Source organism: Podarcis raffonei, chromosome 4, assembly GCF_027172205.1.
Source record: "Podarcis raffonei isolate rPodRaf1 chromosome 4, rPodRaf1.pri, whole genome shotgun sequence".
Taxonomy (NCBI): domain Eukaryota; kingdom Metazoa; phylum Chordata; class Lepidosauria; order Squamata; family Lacertidae; genus Podarcis; species Podarcis raffonei.
The window spans coordinates 16,243,117-16,260,762 of NC_070605.1; the positions used below are offsets into that span (position 1 = coordinate 16,243,117).

Below are 17,646 nucleotides of genomic sequence, written 5' to 3' on the forward strand. Positions count from 1 at the left end.
AGAGTCCCATGGACTGCAAGAAGATCAAACCTATCCATTCTGAAGGAAATCAGCCCTGAGTGCTCACTGGAAGGACAGATCCTGAAGCTGAGGCTCCAATACTTTGGCCACCTCATGGGAAGAGAAGACTCCCTGGAAAAGACCCTGATGTGGGAAAGATGGAGGGCACAAGGAGAAGGGGACGACAGAGGACGAGATGGTTGGACAGTGTTCTCGAAGCTACCAGCATGAGTTTGACCAAACTGCGGGAGGCAGTGGAAGACAGGAGTGCCTGGCGTTCTCTGGTCCATGGGGTCACGAAGAGTCGGACATGACTAAACGACTAAACAACAACAACAACAACAACAACAACAACAACAACAACATGATTGGCTGTTGGAGCTGTCCAATCCGGCTACAGAAGGGAAGTTTGAACCAGCCTATCAGGTGTGACTGAGGGTGTGAATAAAGGATATATAGCCTGGGGCTGGGTGTGAAGAACACAGACTAATGCCCAATGACTGACTGTTTTTATTACAAACTGAAATAAACTCCATGAAACTGATGGCTCTACTCTGAGTATATTTTACTTCTTCAAGAAGTTTGTCCACATCCTCAGGCAGCAGTGATCTAAACCGATCCTGTATGGATGTAACAGACAGTTTCCTAGACCCTTTCGCTGGACTTATTCTGATTGTGGCATCTGCCCGAATCTGAGCAATTTTGTTCCTACAGTGCCTTGCAAATCTGTCACAGCAGGCCTTGATGAAGGTTGAGTTATGCTAACTCATTACTAACCCATTACTGCTTTCATTTCCCTAAACCGGGGAAATTCGCAAAGAAATCCAGGAACATCCGCATGGCAGCCCTAACTAAGGAGGGCATTTCATGGAGAATGACCTCTGTGCATTGGTGCATTTGACCCACAGAGCTGCAGAATAAATGATTCAAAATAGCAATAAATTGTGGAATAAAGTATACCTAGTGAAGTCAGTTATGCAAATTGCTTGCATAATTTATTCCGACTGCAGAATTCAGCTTTTCTCTTTTAGGCTGGTGGCAGATTCCAGTTACTCTCTCAGTATAGTTTCAGAATTTTGCTTTTCTTTTACATGAGTGGCAGGATCCAATTCAAGATTAACAGCAAATGCAGAAAGCTTTCACACCTTTTTCCTGAAGAAAAGATTCCAAAGTAGGCTCAAAGTCGCAAAATCTGGATTGAAAGGGATAGCAAATTTCAAGAAGGAACCAATACATTTTGGGTGGCCAACTTTTCAACCCAACAATGTAATGTGTTCCAGCGACCCTGGTGAGATGTGCAGACATGTGCAGGTGATTTTTTTTACCTACGTGCCACGAGAAACTTCTCTTGCTGATTTCTGAGCACGAGCTCCTCTGAAAGGCACGGGATCAAGCCAGGCCCATTCTCCCCCCTTTTCATGAGCCCCATGATGGGTCATTGTGGGGAAAACCTTTTCTCCCCTCCTTTCATGAAAAAGCAGTTATGGAGAATAGCACATGACTGAAGCTTCAGGCGCTGAAATCTATCATGCGGTCCTTTGACCTCACAACAGGATGCCAGGGTACAAAAGTTCCAAGGTCCTTTCATATTACATTAAGAGGGGCATTGTTTTGAAGGCTTGGGAAACGATAGGGACACAGGAAGTTGCCTTAGGTTCCAACCACACGATACATTTAAAGCCCTATCCCACCTTACACAATCCTGGCTTCCCACAAAGAATTCTGGGAGCCAGCCTGAAGCATTTTTGTTAGGGATTGTAGGAAAAGACCTGCCAAGGAAAGTGAAGGACATATTCATGTATGCGACAACAGCGGCAAGAGTCTTAATAGCACAAGGATAGAAGAATGAAGAAATCCCGACAAAAGAACTGTGGCAAGGGAAACTGATGAACTATGTGGAACTGGCGAAACTGACGCATAAATTATGTGAAAAGGACAACTGTGATTTTAAAGAAGAATGGGAACCTTTTACAAAGCATTTTAAGAAACAACAAAACAAACTGGTCTCCTTGGCAGGTTTTGAATAAACAAACACAAATTTATTATTGGTAACATACAGACAGAGAAATTAAAGATCATTACAATTTTATAATATGCAGAGAATAACATGTCCTCAAAAAACAGAGAGAGGAGCTGAGGGAAGTCCAGGAGGGGGTGGGACGGTGGGTTTTTCTTAGGGAGGGGGGAAGGAAAATCAAGGGGGGATGAGGATGATATGTTTTTGATAAATTGTTATGTTGAAATTTCTAATAAAAACTATTTTTTTAAAAAAGAATTCTGGGAGCCAGGGGTGCTGGCTCCTAGAGACCGAGCCCTTTTGGTGCCCCCTATATTTTGGGGGTAGCCCCCCTTCAATGTCCCAAAAGCACAGAGCTTTGGGAAGGAGGCTGGAGGGCTTAAGCATCCTGTCAGAAGCTTCTGCCCGGCTTAGGAAGGGTGGTGTGAAACAAGAAGATCCAGGCTGGAGATAGATTTATTGGATGATAAGAGAAAGATATTATCGAAAATGTATATTATTGGAATGACATACTGAAGATAAAGAAGTTAAAGTGGTAATGATACAGTGGGCTAAAGATTTTGGATATAATATTCCGTTAGAATCTTGGGAAAGGCTGTGGAATGAAGGTATTAATTTTACTGCATGCAGTGCACTTAAAGTAAATGTGATGAAAATGATGTACAGGTGGTATTTAACACCAACCCAACTTGCTAAAATGAATAGGACAAGAACTAAGGAGTGCTGGAAATGTAAAGAAAATGAAGAGAGTTTTTATCACATGTGGTGGACTTGTAAAGAGGTAAAAGCTTACTGGGAAATGATATATAATGAGCGAAAGAAAATGTATAGAAATACTTTTGTTAAAAAACCGGAAACATTTTTATTGGGAATTGTGGGGGAAGAGATACCAAAGGGAGATAAAAAAAAATTATGTATGCAACAACTGCAGCAAGAATTCTTTTAGCCCCAAAATGGAAACAACAAGAAATACCAACGAAAAAAGAGTGGCAGATGAAGATGATGGACTTTGCAAAATGGGCGAAACTGATGGGAAGAATTCAGAACCAGCGAGACCAAGCATTCCAAAATAACTAGAGTAAATTTGTACAATATTTGAAGGACCATTGTAAGCAATCAACAACACTAGCAGGGTTGTAAGAAGAGTTGTAATGATAACTGTTCTTTCCTTTTTATATTTATTTAATAATTGGGATATTTTGAAGGAGTGAAACGTAAATTGGAAAATATATAAATGCTATGATATAAAGATTAACTCTGAAAACCAAGAAGCGAGAGGGAGGGAAGGCGAAAGCTTGTAAGAGCAAAAGAATTTAAGTGGATAATGAGGGTGTGTTTAAGTGTTATAAAAAGGAAACTCAATAAAAATTATCATTAAAAAAAAAGGAAGGGTGGTGTGGTGCTCTGATGGGGTCCAAGACGCCTCTTGCCAGCTTCGCAAAGCCCTCCTGGCTGCGTCTCTTCCTGACATTATGCGCACGATGTCTTTGTCGTCCCCCATCACCCTCACAAGCTGGTGGTTCTGCAGGGAGCTGTATTTTGATAAGGGTGTAGAGAGTTGATGGGGCAGCCCAATTCCCCTCCCAGACCTGCAATTCCCTGAGAGGTTTCATTAGAAGAGGGATTGTTAAAAGACTCTGAGAATCATAGCTCTAACAACTCTCGGCGCCCTTAACAAACTACAACTAAATTATTTGCAGGAAGCCATGACTGTTTAAAGTTGTATCGTTGTTGTTTAGTCGTTTAGTCGTGTCCGACTCTTCGTGACCCCCTGGACCAGAGCACGCCAGGCACTCCTGTCTTCCACTGCCTCCCGCAGTTTGGTCAAACTCATGCTGGTAGATTCGAGAACACTGTCCAACCATCTCGTCCTCTGTCGTCCCCTTCTCCTTGTGCCCTCCATCTTTCCCAACATCAGGGTCTTTTCCAGGGAGTCTTCTTTTCTCATGAGGTGGCCAAAGTATTGGAGCCTCAACTTCAGGATCTGTCCTTCCAGTGAGCACTCAGGGCTGATTTCCTTCAGAATGGATAGGTTGGATCTTCTTGCAGTCCATGGGACTCTCAAGAGTCTCCTCCAGCACCAGAATTCAAAAGCATCCATTCTTTGGCGATCAGCCTTCGTTATGGTCCAGCTCTCACTTCCATACATCACTACTGGGAAAACCATAGCTTTAACTATACAGACCTTTGTTGGCAAGGTGATGTCTCTGCTTTTTAAGATGCTGACTAAGTTGTATCATAGTGTCCTCAATATATCGTGTGAATGTGATCTGAGTCAGATCCTTGACTGACCGTGATTTGAAGTGGCTCTCCAGGGTATCAGGCAGAGATCAGCTATTGAACGCACCCCCCTAATTTTGACCCTTGGGTTCTAGTCCTGCTCTCCGCACCAGGGGAGAACAGGTTTTCTCCATCTTCTTTGTGAGAGCCCTTTCAATGTTGGAAGGCAGGCATTTGGTTAATGGTAGCTGAATGTGTGAATTCAATCCAGTGGGGATGGGGAGAGAGCAATGTATTTGAATGAAGATGTTGCATCCTTGCTGGATGTCGCAATACTGTACTACTAATAATAATGCCCCTGTTCAAATCAGCCCCTGGTGTTTAGAAAAAGAACCAGCTTCAAGAGACTGACTTTCATGTCTTTGGTGACACAGGGTCATGGATGTTTAGACAGCAAGCAAAAATCAATGCAGGCGAAGACTGATGTACTGGGCTTTTCCCGTGACCCCTTTAGTAACCCAGACTAATTAATACCCAGGGTGCTCATTCTGAAATCATATGCCATGTACCGTGTGTTCAGTAACAAGTGAAAATCGCAGAAGTGGAGGTAAAACACACACACACACACACAATTTGTTAAGCCCTTGGCTTAGTATAAACCATTCTAAAAGCTTGCAGTGCGTGGCACAATTTGGTTTCAGGGTATCCAGCAATTTCTGTTGAAAATGAATCAGATTTGGTGAGATAATAAGGAGCAGGGAGATAGCTGAAATCACTGAAATACCAGACCCCAGTCAAGCTGGCAAAAATTTATCATTTGCCCGATAACAAATGTTGGAAATGTAAAGAAACAGAAGGTACATTCTTTCACCTTTGGTGGACGTGCCCAAGGATTAAGGTCTTTTGGGAGATGATATATAATGAAATGAAAAAGGTATTTAAATATACCTTCCTGAAGAAACCAGAGGCTTTTCTCCTGGGCATTGTCGGCCAATTGGTGCCAAAGAAGGATAGAACTTTCTTTATGTATGCTACGACAGCAGCAAGAATACTTATTGCAAAGTATTGGAAGACTCAAGATCTACCCACTCTGGAAGAATGGCAGATGAAGGTGATGGACTACATGGAATTGGCAGAAATGACCGGCAGAATCCGAGACCAGGGAGAAGAGTCGGTGGAAGAAGATTGGAAGAAATTTAAAGACTACTTACAGAAATATTGTAAAATTAATGAATGTTAGAATGATGTTGGATGAAAAGTTATGTGGTTTTTAGCTACAATGCTATAAGGAGTATGAAAAAATTAGACTATTAATAGACAAAAATCTAACGTTACATTATTTTAAGATTAAAGATTAGGATAAGTAAAGAGGGGAAGGATTTGCTGAACTAACAAATTAAATTGGAATACAAAAAGGGAGGTTTGAGAAGGTCCGGGAATCAAGCAAATGAAAGAATGTGATGGAAAGATGGAATTGTTTTTTTACTTGTGTTTTTTCTTTTTTTTCTTTTTTCATTTTGTAAAACCCTAATAAATATCTTTAAAAAAAGAAAGAAAGAAATCACTGAAATACCAGAAGATTGGGGACACGTTTGTTAAGACACAGGCTGAGCACAATGCAAGAGTTGCACAGAAAACATATATTTTTTCAGGCTGGGTGTGAAGAAAAATTACTCAGCCTGTCATCAGCCCTCTGTTTCTATCATTCTTTATCAGGCACCTGCATCCTTTGTCATCAAGTATCTCTCCTGGTGAGGGGCACTTTGAGAAGGATTTGAGGGGTAGCAGGGCTAGTGACTCACACACCAGCCCTGCAGGGGAAGTGTGGCAAATCCTGCTGTCATTGTCCTCTCTGGGTTGGCAAATATGTAGAGCTGGATCTGCCCATCCAGACTGCCCATTCCATCCATTGGAACCTCATGGGAAGGAAAGGGTTTTAAATGGCTTCCTGTTCCATTTGACATCTTTGGCAGGTCTTTGGTCTTGGATTCCTCATGTGTTTTTGCTTGTCCTTCAGACAAAATAACTGAATAAGCTTCTGTCTTGCTCCTTGCTCCTGCCTCCTGGTTCATTCTGCGGTCCTGACTGCTGATTTCCCTCCTGGCTCACCTCAGACTACTACCCACAACCTTTTCCTTACAAATGGCATCTCCTCAAGGGGCCTGATTTGTCCTAAGTCTCTTTGTTTGTAAAAACGATGTGCAGGGCCTTCTTGGTGGTGGTTCCCTGTCTCTGGAATGCCCTCCCTGTGAGGTGTGCCTGTCTTCCTCATTATTAACATTCAGGAGGAATTTAAAGGCATCACCCGGACATTTGATGACTGAAAGAGACTGTTCCTGGCAACCTTGAAATTATTAGCTTCAAGGATATGCAACTGTTTGTATTCTATTTTATTTCACACTGTATCATTTTCCTGCTATTTGTTGTTGTTCTTGCCCTGGACTTCTTTGGGAGGAACGATGGGATAGACATTTGTTTATTCAACCAAGAAATAAAATAAAATGTGCCAGTTGCTCTTGTGTTCAGCATTGTTAATGCATTGTTTTATGCTGTCACAACGATCCATGACTGTGCTTCTTAATACACATGAGTAAACTCATGAGCGACACGGATGGGCCAAATGAGGGGAACAGTCATGTTCTAAAGCAAATCATGCCTCATTAGTTGTTAATACCGAAAGTTATGTAAAGCCGTTCTCCCATAAAAAGAATATTAAATAGTCAATTACTGCAGATTTCAGATTTATGCCAAGTTCCCATTGATGACTGAAATTCAATTCTCTCTGGCAGTCTTAGGCTGCTTTTAAAAAACTGCTCAGAAATGCCAACTGGTCCAGAAAGTGTTTGCACGGTTATTAACCTGTACAAATCACTGGGCTTGACGCAAGGTCTGTTTTGATGATTTCCACCCTCAGGGACATGCCAAAGCAAGCAGCCACCTCCTCCTCACCTTCTGCCACCTACCCCCCCTCCATGTGCTTTTTTCCAGGACCTGGTGAGCTTGTCTGAGAGGCAGGATGGACAAAACCAAAGGCTTCTTCCTTGCATGCCATATAATGAATTATAGCATGAAGGATAGCTTAGCCGTGCAAGCTAAATCTGGTGTCCCTGTGTTCACAAACCCATAACCTCCGAATATCTGAAACTGGACGCTTATCAGAAGCTGGGGGGTTCATTTATTTTCTGACACGGACGTCCTGACTTTCTTTCTCTGTCGTGGAGATCTGTTTCCATGGATGCTGCATCCATTTGTCCCACAGAGGTGCCAACTTGGGCTCCAGACTGTGGGTGCCCAATAGTGCGCACACATGTCATGACGTCATGCCATGCCTGGTGCATGGCGGCAAGTGAGCTGGGGCCTCCACTGCGGGCCTCTGGTGGGGCCACCATGGCCGTAGACGTGCCTCAGAAGAATGGCCACAGCCACAGCAGGCCCCAACAGAGGCCCCATGGCTCAGGCTCTGGCCCAGTCACTGCCGTGACACCAAAGAGTCGGAGGTAAGGCAGTGGGTGGTGGCATCTGGCGAAGGCTAGACATCCACAGTAAAAAAACAAAAACAAACCTGGGTGCCCAGGTGCCCAGGGTCCCCTGTAGATGTCTCCAGCGGCCTCCATCTGGACAAGAGAAGCGGCTGAGATAACATCACCACCAATACTGCAACTTACCAGACAGTGAGTAGTAAGAAGAAGAAGAGTTTGGATTTGATATCCCGCTTTATCACTACCCGAAGGAGTCTCAAAGCGGCTAACATTCTCCTTTCCCTTCCTCCCCCACAACAAACACTCTGTGAGGCTGAGAGACTTCAGAGAAGTGTGATTAGCCCAAGGTCACCCAGCAACTGCATGTGGAGGAGCGGAGACGCGAACCCGGTTCACCAGATTACGAGTCCACCGCTCTTAACCGCTACACCACACTGGCTTAAGCAATTAAGGAGTGCAGGTGACCTCCTTAGATAAACTAGGCCACAGTTTGAGTGCTGGGGTGACAAAGGCCTCACTTCTCATGGTCACCCACCAGATTTCAGAGAACAGGCCAGGGGCCCATAGAGCTAAACAAATGGGAATGTATGGATAGGAAGAGTGCACTAGATGGTAGCCAATGCTAGAACCACTTAAGTTAATGAGCAGAGTGAACCTAGGTTTGATGGGTCTACTCTGAGCAGGACTTCACTTGCTGTAACATAATAATAATAATAATAATAATAATAATAATAATAATAATAATAATAAAATTTATACCCCACCCATCTGGCTGGGTTTCCCCAGCTGCTCTGGGCGGCTCCCAACAGAATATTAAAAACACAATAAAACATCAAACATTAAAAGCATCCCTAATCAACATGTATTGCAATGAACACAATGTCTATTGCAAAAAATAATAATTGCCATTTGCTGCTCTGTTTCCTCTCCTCCCTACAGGCTTTGCGAATCCAAGCACTGCCATCTCGAACGTGTCCCAAAGCAGCCTGCACAATGCCCTGCACATCTACATGAATGGCTCTATGTCCCAGGTGCAAGGCTCAGCTAATGATCCCATCTTCATACTGCACCACGCCTTCGTCGACAGGTAGGGAGGAAGCTTCCTGGTAAGGGTGATGCCTTCCGTGAGTGCAGACAAATATGAAAGCTATTGATCAGGCGTGGGGGGAATTTGTCATACCAGAGAATGCATTTCATTCTGGCGCATATCTTCCAGGGCCCACAAGCCAGTGGTGGGAGGGACTAGAGGGGAAAGTGGGTGGGGCTATGTAAATTTTACCTTTGGTTTCCACCCACAAGTACACACATCTCTCTAGTCACCATCTGGACAAGCAAGAGCCATCAACAGAGTTCAATGATGCTGTCAGCTGAAAACACCCCATGGAGGCACACAGCAGGACCATGCAGAGATGCAGCTTTGAGGGGGATGGAGGCAGAGGAGAGGGTATGGAGCAGGTTCTGAGAGCCAAATAGGAAAATTGCAGGGTTATATTTGGCCCCCAGGCAAGAGACCCCACAGCTAATTCTCCTCTGGCCTCCTCGCTGGCCCAAGTAGGACCAATTCAGCCAGCTAGCCCTGGGGATTATCTAATGCTTATTTCCCCTAAATTGATTTCTAAATTTTGAATTTTATTGTTTTCATACTGTATTTTATGCTGCTTTTACAATTAAGTGTTTTAAATTTGTTGTTATCTGCCCTGAGCCTGGTTTTTGAACCGGGAAGGGCGGGGTATAAATAAAAATTTATTATTTATTATTATTATTATAGTAGCCATTGATGGCCTCCTAATCTTCCATGAATCCGCCTGCTCTTCTTTTAAAGCCATCCAAGTTGGGGGGCATCACTGCTTCCTGCGGGAGCAAGTGCCACAGTTTACGCACTGCATGAAAATGTGCCTTCTTAGATGTGAAAACCATGGGAGTATCTGCCAGTATACATAATAAACCCCATTTGGGTGAACGGCGTACTTTTTCAAGGAAAGATGAGCAGGAAGCAGGAGTGCCCTGGCTGATCCCACCCCCCAATGCCACACAACCATTTACTCCCATCCTCGGATGTTGGCATCTGAAGTGCCAACACCTTCAAGGAGCGAAGTTTTGTAAATACAGCTGTGCTGTATGTGCTATATACATCAGTGCCAGCAGGTGGGGCTAATCAGCACACGTGATATCAGAGCAGGCACAGAGAAACATTGATGGAAACAAGGGAACTGTTTGGCACGGAAAGACCTACAGATGTCTTGCTGTTCTTTCATGCCAAACTGACAACAATGTTTTGGTCCTTCAGTATCATCCTTAGCACTCACGTGGTCCTGGAACTGTAGATGCGGGAATCTCAACTGTTCTGTACAGTGGTACCTCGGGTTACATACGCTTCAGGTTACATACCCTTCAGGTTACAGACTCTGCTAACCCAGAAATAGTGCTTCAGGTTAAGAACTTTGCTTCAGGATGAGAACAGAAATTGTGCTCCTGTGGTGCAGCAGCAGTGGGAGGCCCCATTAGCTAAAGTGGTGCTTCAGGTTAAGAACAGTTTCAGGTTAAGTACTGACCTCCGGAACGAATTAAGTACTTAACCTGAGGTACCACTGAGGTACCATTCCTTTCTGTTCTTTGGATTCCCTGGGACTGCTTAGCTGAACTTTATAAGTATCCAAACAAACCCCTGTGTTGCAAAAGAGAACGTCAACAATGTTTAGGCAACACGATGACCATATACATACGTAATAGACAATCTTTATAGAATTCCTTCAAACAATAACAAGTTCAAAAGGAAATCTTAGACTCAAAGTCTCTGAAAGTCTTTAAATGAAGCAAGGTACCAAACTTTGTACGACGAAAGATAAGCTGTGAAGCTTTGTGTATTCAGCAAATATAATGTCCAACACTGAACAGAGATTCCGGATATTGACTGCTCTTTCGAGAATATAGAATTGTTTCATAAACTCAATATATGAATATATGTGAATGAAAATATCAAATGCTGTGGAACAGTGCTCATGTAATAATGTGGTCACTGCTACGAACAATATTTTTTGAGAAACATATAAAGCCGCCTCCAGGTGATGCTAATAACAATGAGGTTGAGTTTAAAGGTACAGTGCAAAGTAACAATACAAATACAAGGAGATTGAGATTAAAGAAGCAGAAGAAAGAAAATACACTGCACTGCAGTGGCCTGGTTCCTTACCCCAACCACAGACCATAGCTTGGTGTCCCTGGCCCTCTCCTCTTGTAAGTAACCTTTGTCAGCAGACAAGAGAGCATTCATAAGCACAAGAAGAGCCCACTGGATCAGGCGAGTGGCCCCTTCTGTTCTCACACTTCCCTGTGAGAAACCTGCAAGCAGGATTTGAACACAGAACCTCCCTCCTCTCCCTTCTGGCAACTGGTATTCAGAAGCATTGCTACCTCCAACTGCAGAGACAGAGTGTAGCCATCGTAGGCATCAATAGCCTTATCCTCCGCTAATTTGTCTAATCCTCATCCAAGCCGCTGGCCATCACAGCCTCCTGTGGCAATGAGTTCCATAGTTTAACTATGAGCTGTGTGAAGAAGTGCTTTCTTTTATCCAATTGAGGCTGGCAAAAGTGTAATTAAACTATAATAACCAATATTTTGGTGCCAGTATTTTGAGGGAGGTAGGAAGTGTGGCCTGTTGTCTTTGTCCATGGAGTTTTCTTGGCAAGGATACTGGAGTGGCTTGCCGGTTCCTCCTCCAGGTGGATCACGTTTGGTCAAAACTCTCCACTATGACCTGTTCATCTTGTGTGCCCTGCTCGGCGTAGTTCATAGCTTCTCTGAGTTCTTCAAGCCCCTTCGCCACGGCAAGGCAGTGATCCATGAAGGGGCAGTGATCCATGAAGGATCCATGATGGCCACTGGTCCCATCACCTCCTGGCAAATAGAAGGGGAAGAAATGGAGGCAGTGAGAGATTTTACTTTCTTGGGCTCCATGATCACTGCAGATGGTGACAGCAGCCACGAAATTAAAAGACGCCTGCTTCTTGGGAGAAGGGCAATGACAGGCCTAGACAGCATCTTGAGAAGTAGAGACGTCACCTTGACAACAAAGGTCCGTATAGTTAAAGCTATGGTTTTCCCAGTAGTGATGTATGGAAGTGAGAGCTGGACCATAAAGAAGGCTGATCGCCGAAGAATTGATGCTTTTGAATTATGGTGCTGGAGGAGACTCTTGAGAGTCCCATGGACTGCAAGAAGACCAAACGCATCCATTCTGAAGGAAATCAGCCCTGAGTGCTCACTGGAAGGACAGATCGTGAAGCTGAGGCTCCAATACTTTGGCCACCTCATGAGAAGAGAAGACTCCCTGGAGAAGACACTGATGCTGGGAAAGATGGAGGGCACAAGGAGAAGGGGACGACAGAGGATGAGATGGTTGGATAGTGTTCTCGAAGCTACCAGCATGAGTTTGACCAAACTGTGGGAGGCAGTGGAAGACAGGAGTGCCTGGCGTGCTCTGGTCCAGGGGGTCACGAAGAGTTGGACACGACTAAATGACTAAACAACAACAACAGGAAGTGTGGGCATTCCTATAGAGCCCTAACACGATGGGGTTGATGCTGTGCTGTCATTATGGAGACAAGCCACCCATTGCTCCTACGGCTTCTGAATCTATCACCTTCCTGTACCCAGGGCATAATGAAAAACTCCCCTCTTCCTGTGGGGCGATCTGCTTTTAGCATGTAGATTGATTGATTAATATTCATGCTGCAATTCAGGATGTATTTTTTTTAAAGGCCCTGTGTGCATGCCAAGTATTATGATGATTATTACCTTGATCGCTCGGTATTCGCACAGCGAGCCTCAACTGTTTGCAGCCCTCGCCTCCCCCTCCAGTGCCGAAATTTGCTCTAAATGATATGCTGTCGAGCTGCGTGAGCTGTGGCTCAAATCCACAGTAGATCTGCAAGACAAAGGCAGGTCAAGAGGTGGCCATTACCGCTGGCCTTCCGCCCACAGTTACAGTAAAATCTGTTTTCATATATTTTTATTTTTTTAGAAAATAAAAACCTGAGTTGCCTGAAAGGTTTGTCAACTCGGGGCCCAAATCAGCCTGTATTTTACATGAAGAGCGCTATTTAGTTTTGAATTCATGGGAGGGGTAACTACAAGGGCGGGGGGAGTCAGATCCCATTTGCACCAAACATTTAAAGTGTCACCCTACAAGGTCAGCACTACATTGCATGTGATCTTTGCTTCTTCAAAGATCACCAGTGTCGAAGCAATGATTCTCCAACATCACCTTTGTTGGACTGGTCATGTTGTGCGGATGCCTGATGATCGTCTTCCAAAACAACTACTCTACTCCGAACTTAAAAATGGAAAGAGTAATGCTGGTGGTCAACAAAAGAGGTTTAAAGACTGTCTCAAGGCAAATCTTTAAAAATGTAGTATAAACACCGACAACTGGGAAACACTGGCCTGCGAGCACTCCAGTTGGAGAACAGCCTTTACCAAAAGTGTCATGGGCTTTGAAGACACTCGAACTCAGGACGCAAGGGAGAAACGTGCTAAGAGGAAGGCACGCTTGGCAAATCCACACCATGATCAGCTCCCGCCCAGAAACCTATGTCCCCACAGTGGAAGGACGTGTGGATCCAGAATTGGTCTCCACAGTCACTTACGGACTCACTGTTAAAACTGTGCTTATGGAAGACAATCTTACTCGGTTACGAGTGATTGCCAAAGAGAGAAAGAGGCCATATGCACAGCTGACAGTCATGGAAACAGTAAGCTGGCAAAGGGACAGTCCCAGAATTATGAAAGCCATCCCAGCTTTTGATCTGATCCCAGAATGTCCATGTTTTCCATGCCAGTACAGCTGCCAAGCTCAGGGATGAGGATAAGCATACCGTATTTTTCGCTCTATAAGACGCATCAGACCACAAAACGCATCTAGTTTTTGGAGGAGGAAAACAAGAAAAAAAATATTCTGAATCTCAGAAGCCAGAACACCAAGAGGGATCGCTACACAGTGAAAGCAGCAATCCCTCTTGCTGTTCTGGCTTCTGGGATAGCTGCGCAGCCTGCATTCGCTCTATAAGATGCACACACATTTCCCCTTACTTTTTAGGAGGGAAGAAGTGAGTCTTATAGAGCAAAAAATACGGTAAATTCAATAAATAATAAGCCAGCAGTTGTCCCGAGCAGCAGCGGCGGCTGTGAGGGAGCACCCCATCGCCTCTCCATGGCTTCTCCAAGGCTATTGCTGCCAACCTCCTCCCTTGTAAGTAACCAAACAAACCCCTGTGTTGCAAAGAGAACGTTAGCAATGTCTAGGCAACACGATGACCATGTACATATGCAATAGGCAATCTTTTACAGAATTCCTTCAAACCATAACAAGTACAAAATGAAATCTTTTGTCTCAAAGTCTCTGAAAATCTTAAATGAAGCGAGGCACCAGACTTTGTATGATGAAAGGCAAGCTGTGAAGCTTTGTGTATTCAGCAAATATGATGTCCAACACTGAACAGTGATTCCAGATATTGACTACTGTTTCGTAGAATTCTTTGTCAGCGTGGTGGGAGGATATAGAATTGCTTCACAAACCCATCTTGTTTCAAATGAATGTATGTAAATGAAAATATCAAATGCTGTGGAACAGTGCTCATGTAATAATGTAGTCGTTTACATACATTCATGTCTGGTATCTCGTCGGTGAAGTGGTCTGACACTTGCCCTTCTTCTGATAGGAAATGTTGGGGGGTACAACAAAAAAAGGGGGTCAAGGAGGGTCAGTTGGCGGGGGGGGTGAGAAATGTCCCCATTTTCATTTGAGGAATGTTGGAGGGTATGTTAGCGTGTTGTACTCTGGCTGGGGATGTCAGGAGTTCAGCCTACACTCGAGTAGGACCCTGGTAGAAACACATGCCCGACTGGCATATTCCCTCCCTCCTGGTCGATCGTTCGGGAGTTTCAAAAGCTTTCTTCTGCCCGAACATCACAACGACTGATGTCAACTGACACCGGCACACTTAGGGATCTGCAGAGTTTGCACATCATGCGTGACAGACCTCAGCAACTCAGCATTTTGGCTAATCTACTTTATTTACATATAAACACACACGGAGCACTGCAACATGGCTCCCTCTCTCTCTAGCATCAGACAGCAAAGAGAAAGAACAAAGGACAATAGTCCCACTTCACGGAACACAGTAACACAAACATCCTGTCTTTGTCACTTCCCACTTTGTGGAGTCAAAACATACACCATCATGTGAAAGACAACAATCCCATGACTGCAATCATGGAGCAGGAATTCTAACAGGGGAGTCCTGGGTTCAGATCCTTGAGCAGCCATGAAGTTCACTGGCTGACCTTGAGCCAGTCGCTGCCCGAGCCTAACCTACCTCACAAGGCTGTGGTGAAAATCAAGTCGGTTACTCCACACTGGTGGCTAGCAGAAGCAGTGTCTGTAACAACATGCTGGATGCACATTGGTTGTTGCAGAATTCAATTTTGATTATTAAAGCTGAGAGCACAAAGAAACATTACAGCGAGACAGGTGAAAATACTGATGAATTATAACCACCATCAACTTTTGGACTCCTAAGCTGGGAACAGGTGCTCTTTTGGCTAAGGTGAATTTCAGCAATGTAAGATCTCTGGCCCTGATTGCTTTCAGCATAATTACATAGCAAACTGCTGACTGCCCTTCATGTACTGCTGGGTATGCGATTCATGTTTTTATTTTGAAAAGGTTAATTTTGGCCTCTCTTGGACTCGGGAAATCTGAGCCACCCTCCTTGTTGCTCATCCTCTGAGAGGAAGGAGAACGATCTCTGCAAAACATTGATCTGGACGAGCTCTGCATCTGACATCCAGTCTCAGAATGTATCCTCTCTCTCCTCCTTGCCAGTCTTTTTTTCTGTCTTTCATGTCATGCACCGTTCTGTACAAGACTTAGAGAAAACTGGCAGGGCACAGTGTCATGCTACCAAGAGCGGGCACAGACGCCACTGGAAAAAATATTCAGGCCTCTCAACAAGGGCGGACTGGCTTAAAATATTTACACGTATATACAATAATCGTGGGGTCTCATTTTTGTGTTAAGGATAAATACGATAATATTTGCACCTGTTGAGGATTTTAAGATTGGAATGACCAACATCAATAATGTAAGCACCAACACAATCATTGCTGAACTAACCATACACTTTAAACATCCAGCTTGTATATGTCACACAACACAATGAGCACCACACAACAAGTCCTGTAGTGCTCACTTACAAAAACATACAGATGTAGCTGTACATAATAAGACGAGACTGCACTGCTATGCTGTCAAAGCGCAGAAGCAAATGTTCATGTAGAGTCGAAAGAAGGCGGGGCCTTTTCTGTGGTGGCACCGAGGTGATGGAATTCAATACTTAAGGAGGCTCAGTTTGTTCCTTCTTGTTAGATGTTGAGTGAAGATGGTATTACTGATGCTTCTGTCTGACCTTTCCACCTTGCCTTAAAAATGAAACTGCCCTTGGTGTTACAATACTCATATGAGTGTTTCCTTTCACAGCATTTTCGAGCAGTGGCTCAGAAGACACCAGCCCCTGCGTGAGGTTTACCCGGCAGCCAATGCCCCTATTGGACATAACCGTGAATCTTACATGGTCCCCTTCATTCCTCTCTACCGGAACGGGGAATTCTTCATTTCTTCAAGAGATCTGGGATACGACTATGAATATCTAGTAGAGCCAGGTAACATAGAAATCTTGAGGCAGTTGCCTTTGTTTTCTAGACGTAAGCTCTTTTGGTAAAGCCAGATCAGAAAATACGGTGGAGGCCGTGTGACAATACCATGAATTGAGATACTAGATTGTGGTGTCCCTGCATGCTAGGACAATCCGGAGGAGCAGGCTGTTGAGACTTGGCACTCAAATAAGACCTAAACATCTGGGTGTGTGTTAATTTTTCCATACACTTAAAAAATAATAATTTAGAATTATATACCATCCTTTTATGCTTCCAGAGCAGACATTTTTTTAAAAAATCAATAAAGTGCATTGTAAAATAGCAGCCCACAATCATGATCAAAGCCTACCAGGGGGACGCCAAGACAACGTTCTCCAGATGTTTTTCACATGAAGGATAATGCTATCAATGGCTACTAGCCATGATGTCTATGCTCCATACTCAGAGGCAGTAATGCTTCTGAATACTTGTTGCTGGAAGCCGCAGGAGGGGAGAGGGCTATTGTGCTTGCACCCTGCTTGTTGTTTTCCTACAGGCATCTGGTTGGCCACTGTGAGAACAGGATACTGGACCAGATGAGGCATTGGCTTGATCCAGCAGGCTCTTCTTATGCTCTTACACTGAACTCCCAACTCCCATCAACCCTAGCTAGCATGGTCAATGGTCCTTGATGAAGGCAGTAATAGTCCAGCAACATCAGGAGAACATCCCATTGGCTACCCCATCAAAATACAGAAGGAAGAACCTTCTCCAGCATCATACCATAAACATGGGATGCAGGTGGCGCTGTGGTCTAAACCACTGAGCCTCTTGGGCTTGCCGATCAGAAGGTGGGCGGTTCGAATCCCCGCAACGGAGTGAGCTCCCGTTGCTCTTTCCCAGCTCCTGCCAACCCAGCACTTCAAAAGCACACCAGCGCAAGTAGATAAATAGGTACCGCTGCGGTGGGAAGGTAAATGGCGTTTCTGTGCACTCTGGCACTCGTCACGGCCCTCTGTGCACCAGTAGCAGTTTTAATCATGCTGGTCACATGACTCGGAAAGCTGTCTGTGGACAACAATGGCTCCCTCAGCCTGAAGCGAGATGAGCGTCGCAACCCCATAGTCGCCTTTGACTGGACACAACTGTCAAAGTGACCAGACAGGTGGAGGAGAGATGAAACGTCCTGTCCTTCCTCTGCAACCACCATAAAGGGAGGAAGTGAGGCCTCTTCGT

At 44.5% G+C, this 17,646-nt stretch overlaps 1 protein-coding gene across 1 annotated transcript in view; it reads left to right on the forward strand.

Annotated features, from left to right (window-relative positions):
* The window catches only part of TYR (tyrosinase), a 55,840-nt gene that overhangs the window by 29,340 nt on the left and 8,854 nt on the right, over positions 1 to 17,646 (forward strand). The window contains exons 3-4 of the mRNA XM_053385556.1: positions 8,656 to 8,803; positions 16,256 to 16,437. Of these exons, the coding sequence (XP_053241531.1) occupies positions 8,656 to 8,803; positions 16,256 to 16,437 (330 nt within the window). The remainder of the gene's footprint in view (positions 1 to 8,655; positions 8,804 to 16,255; positions 16,438 to 17,646) is intronic.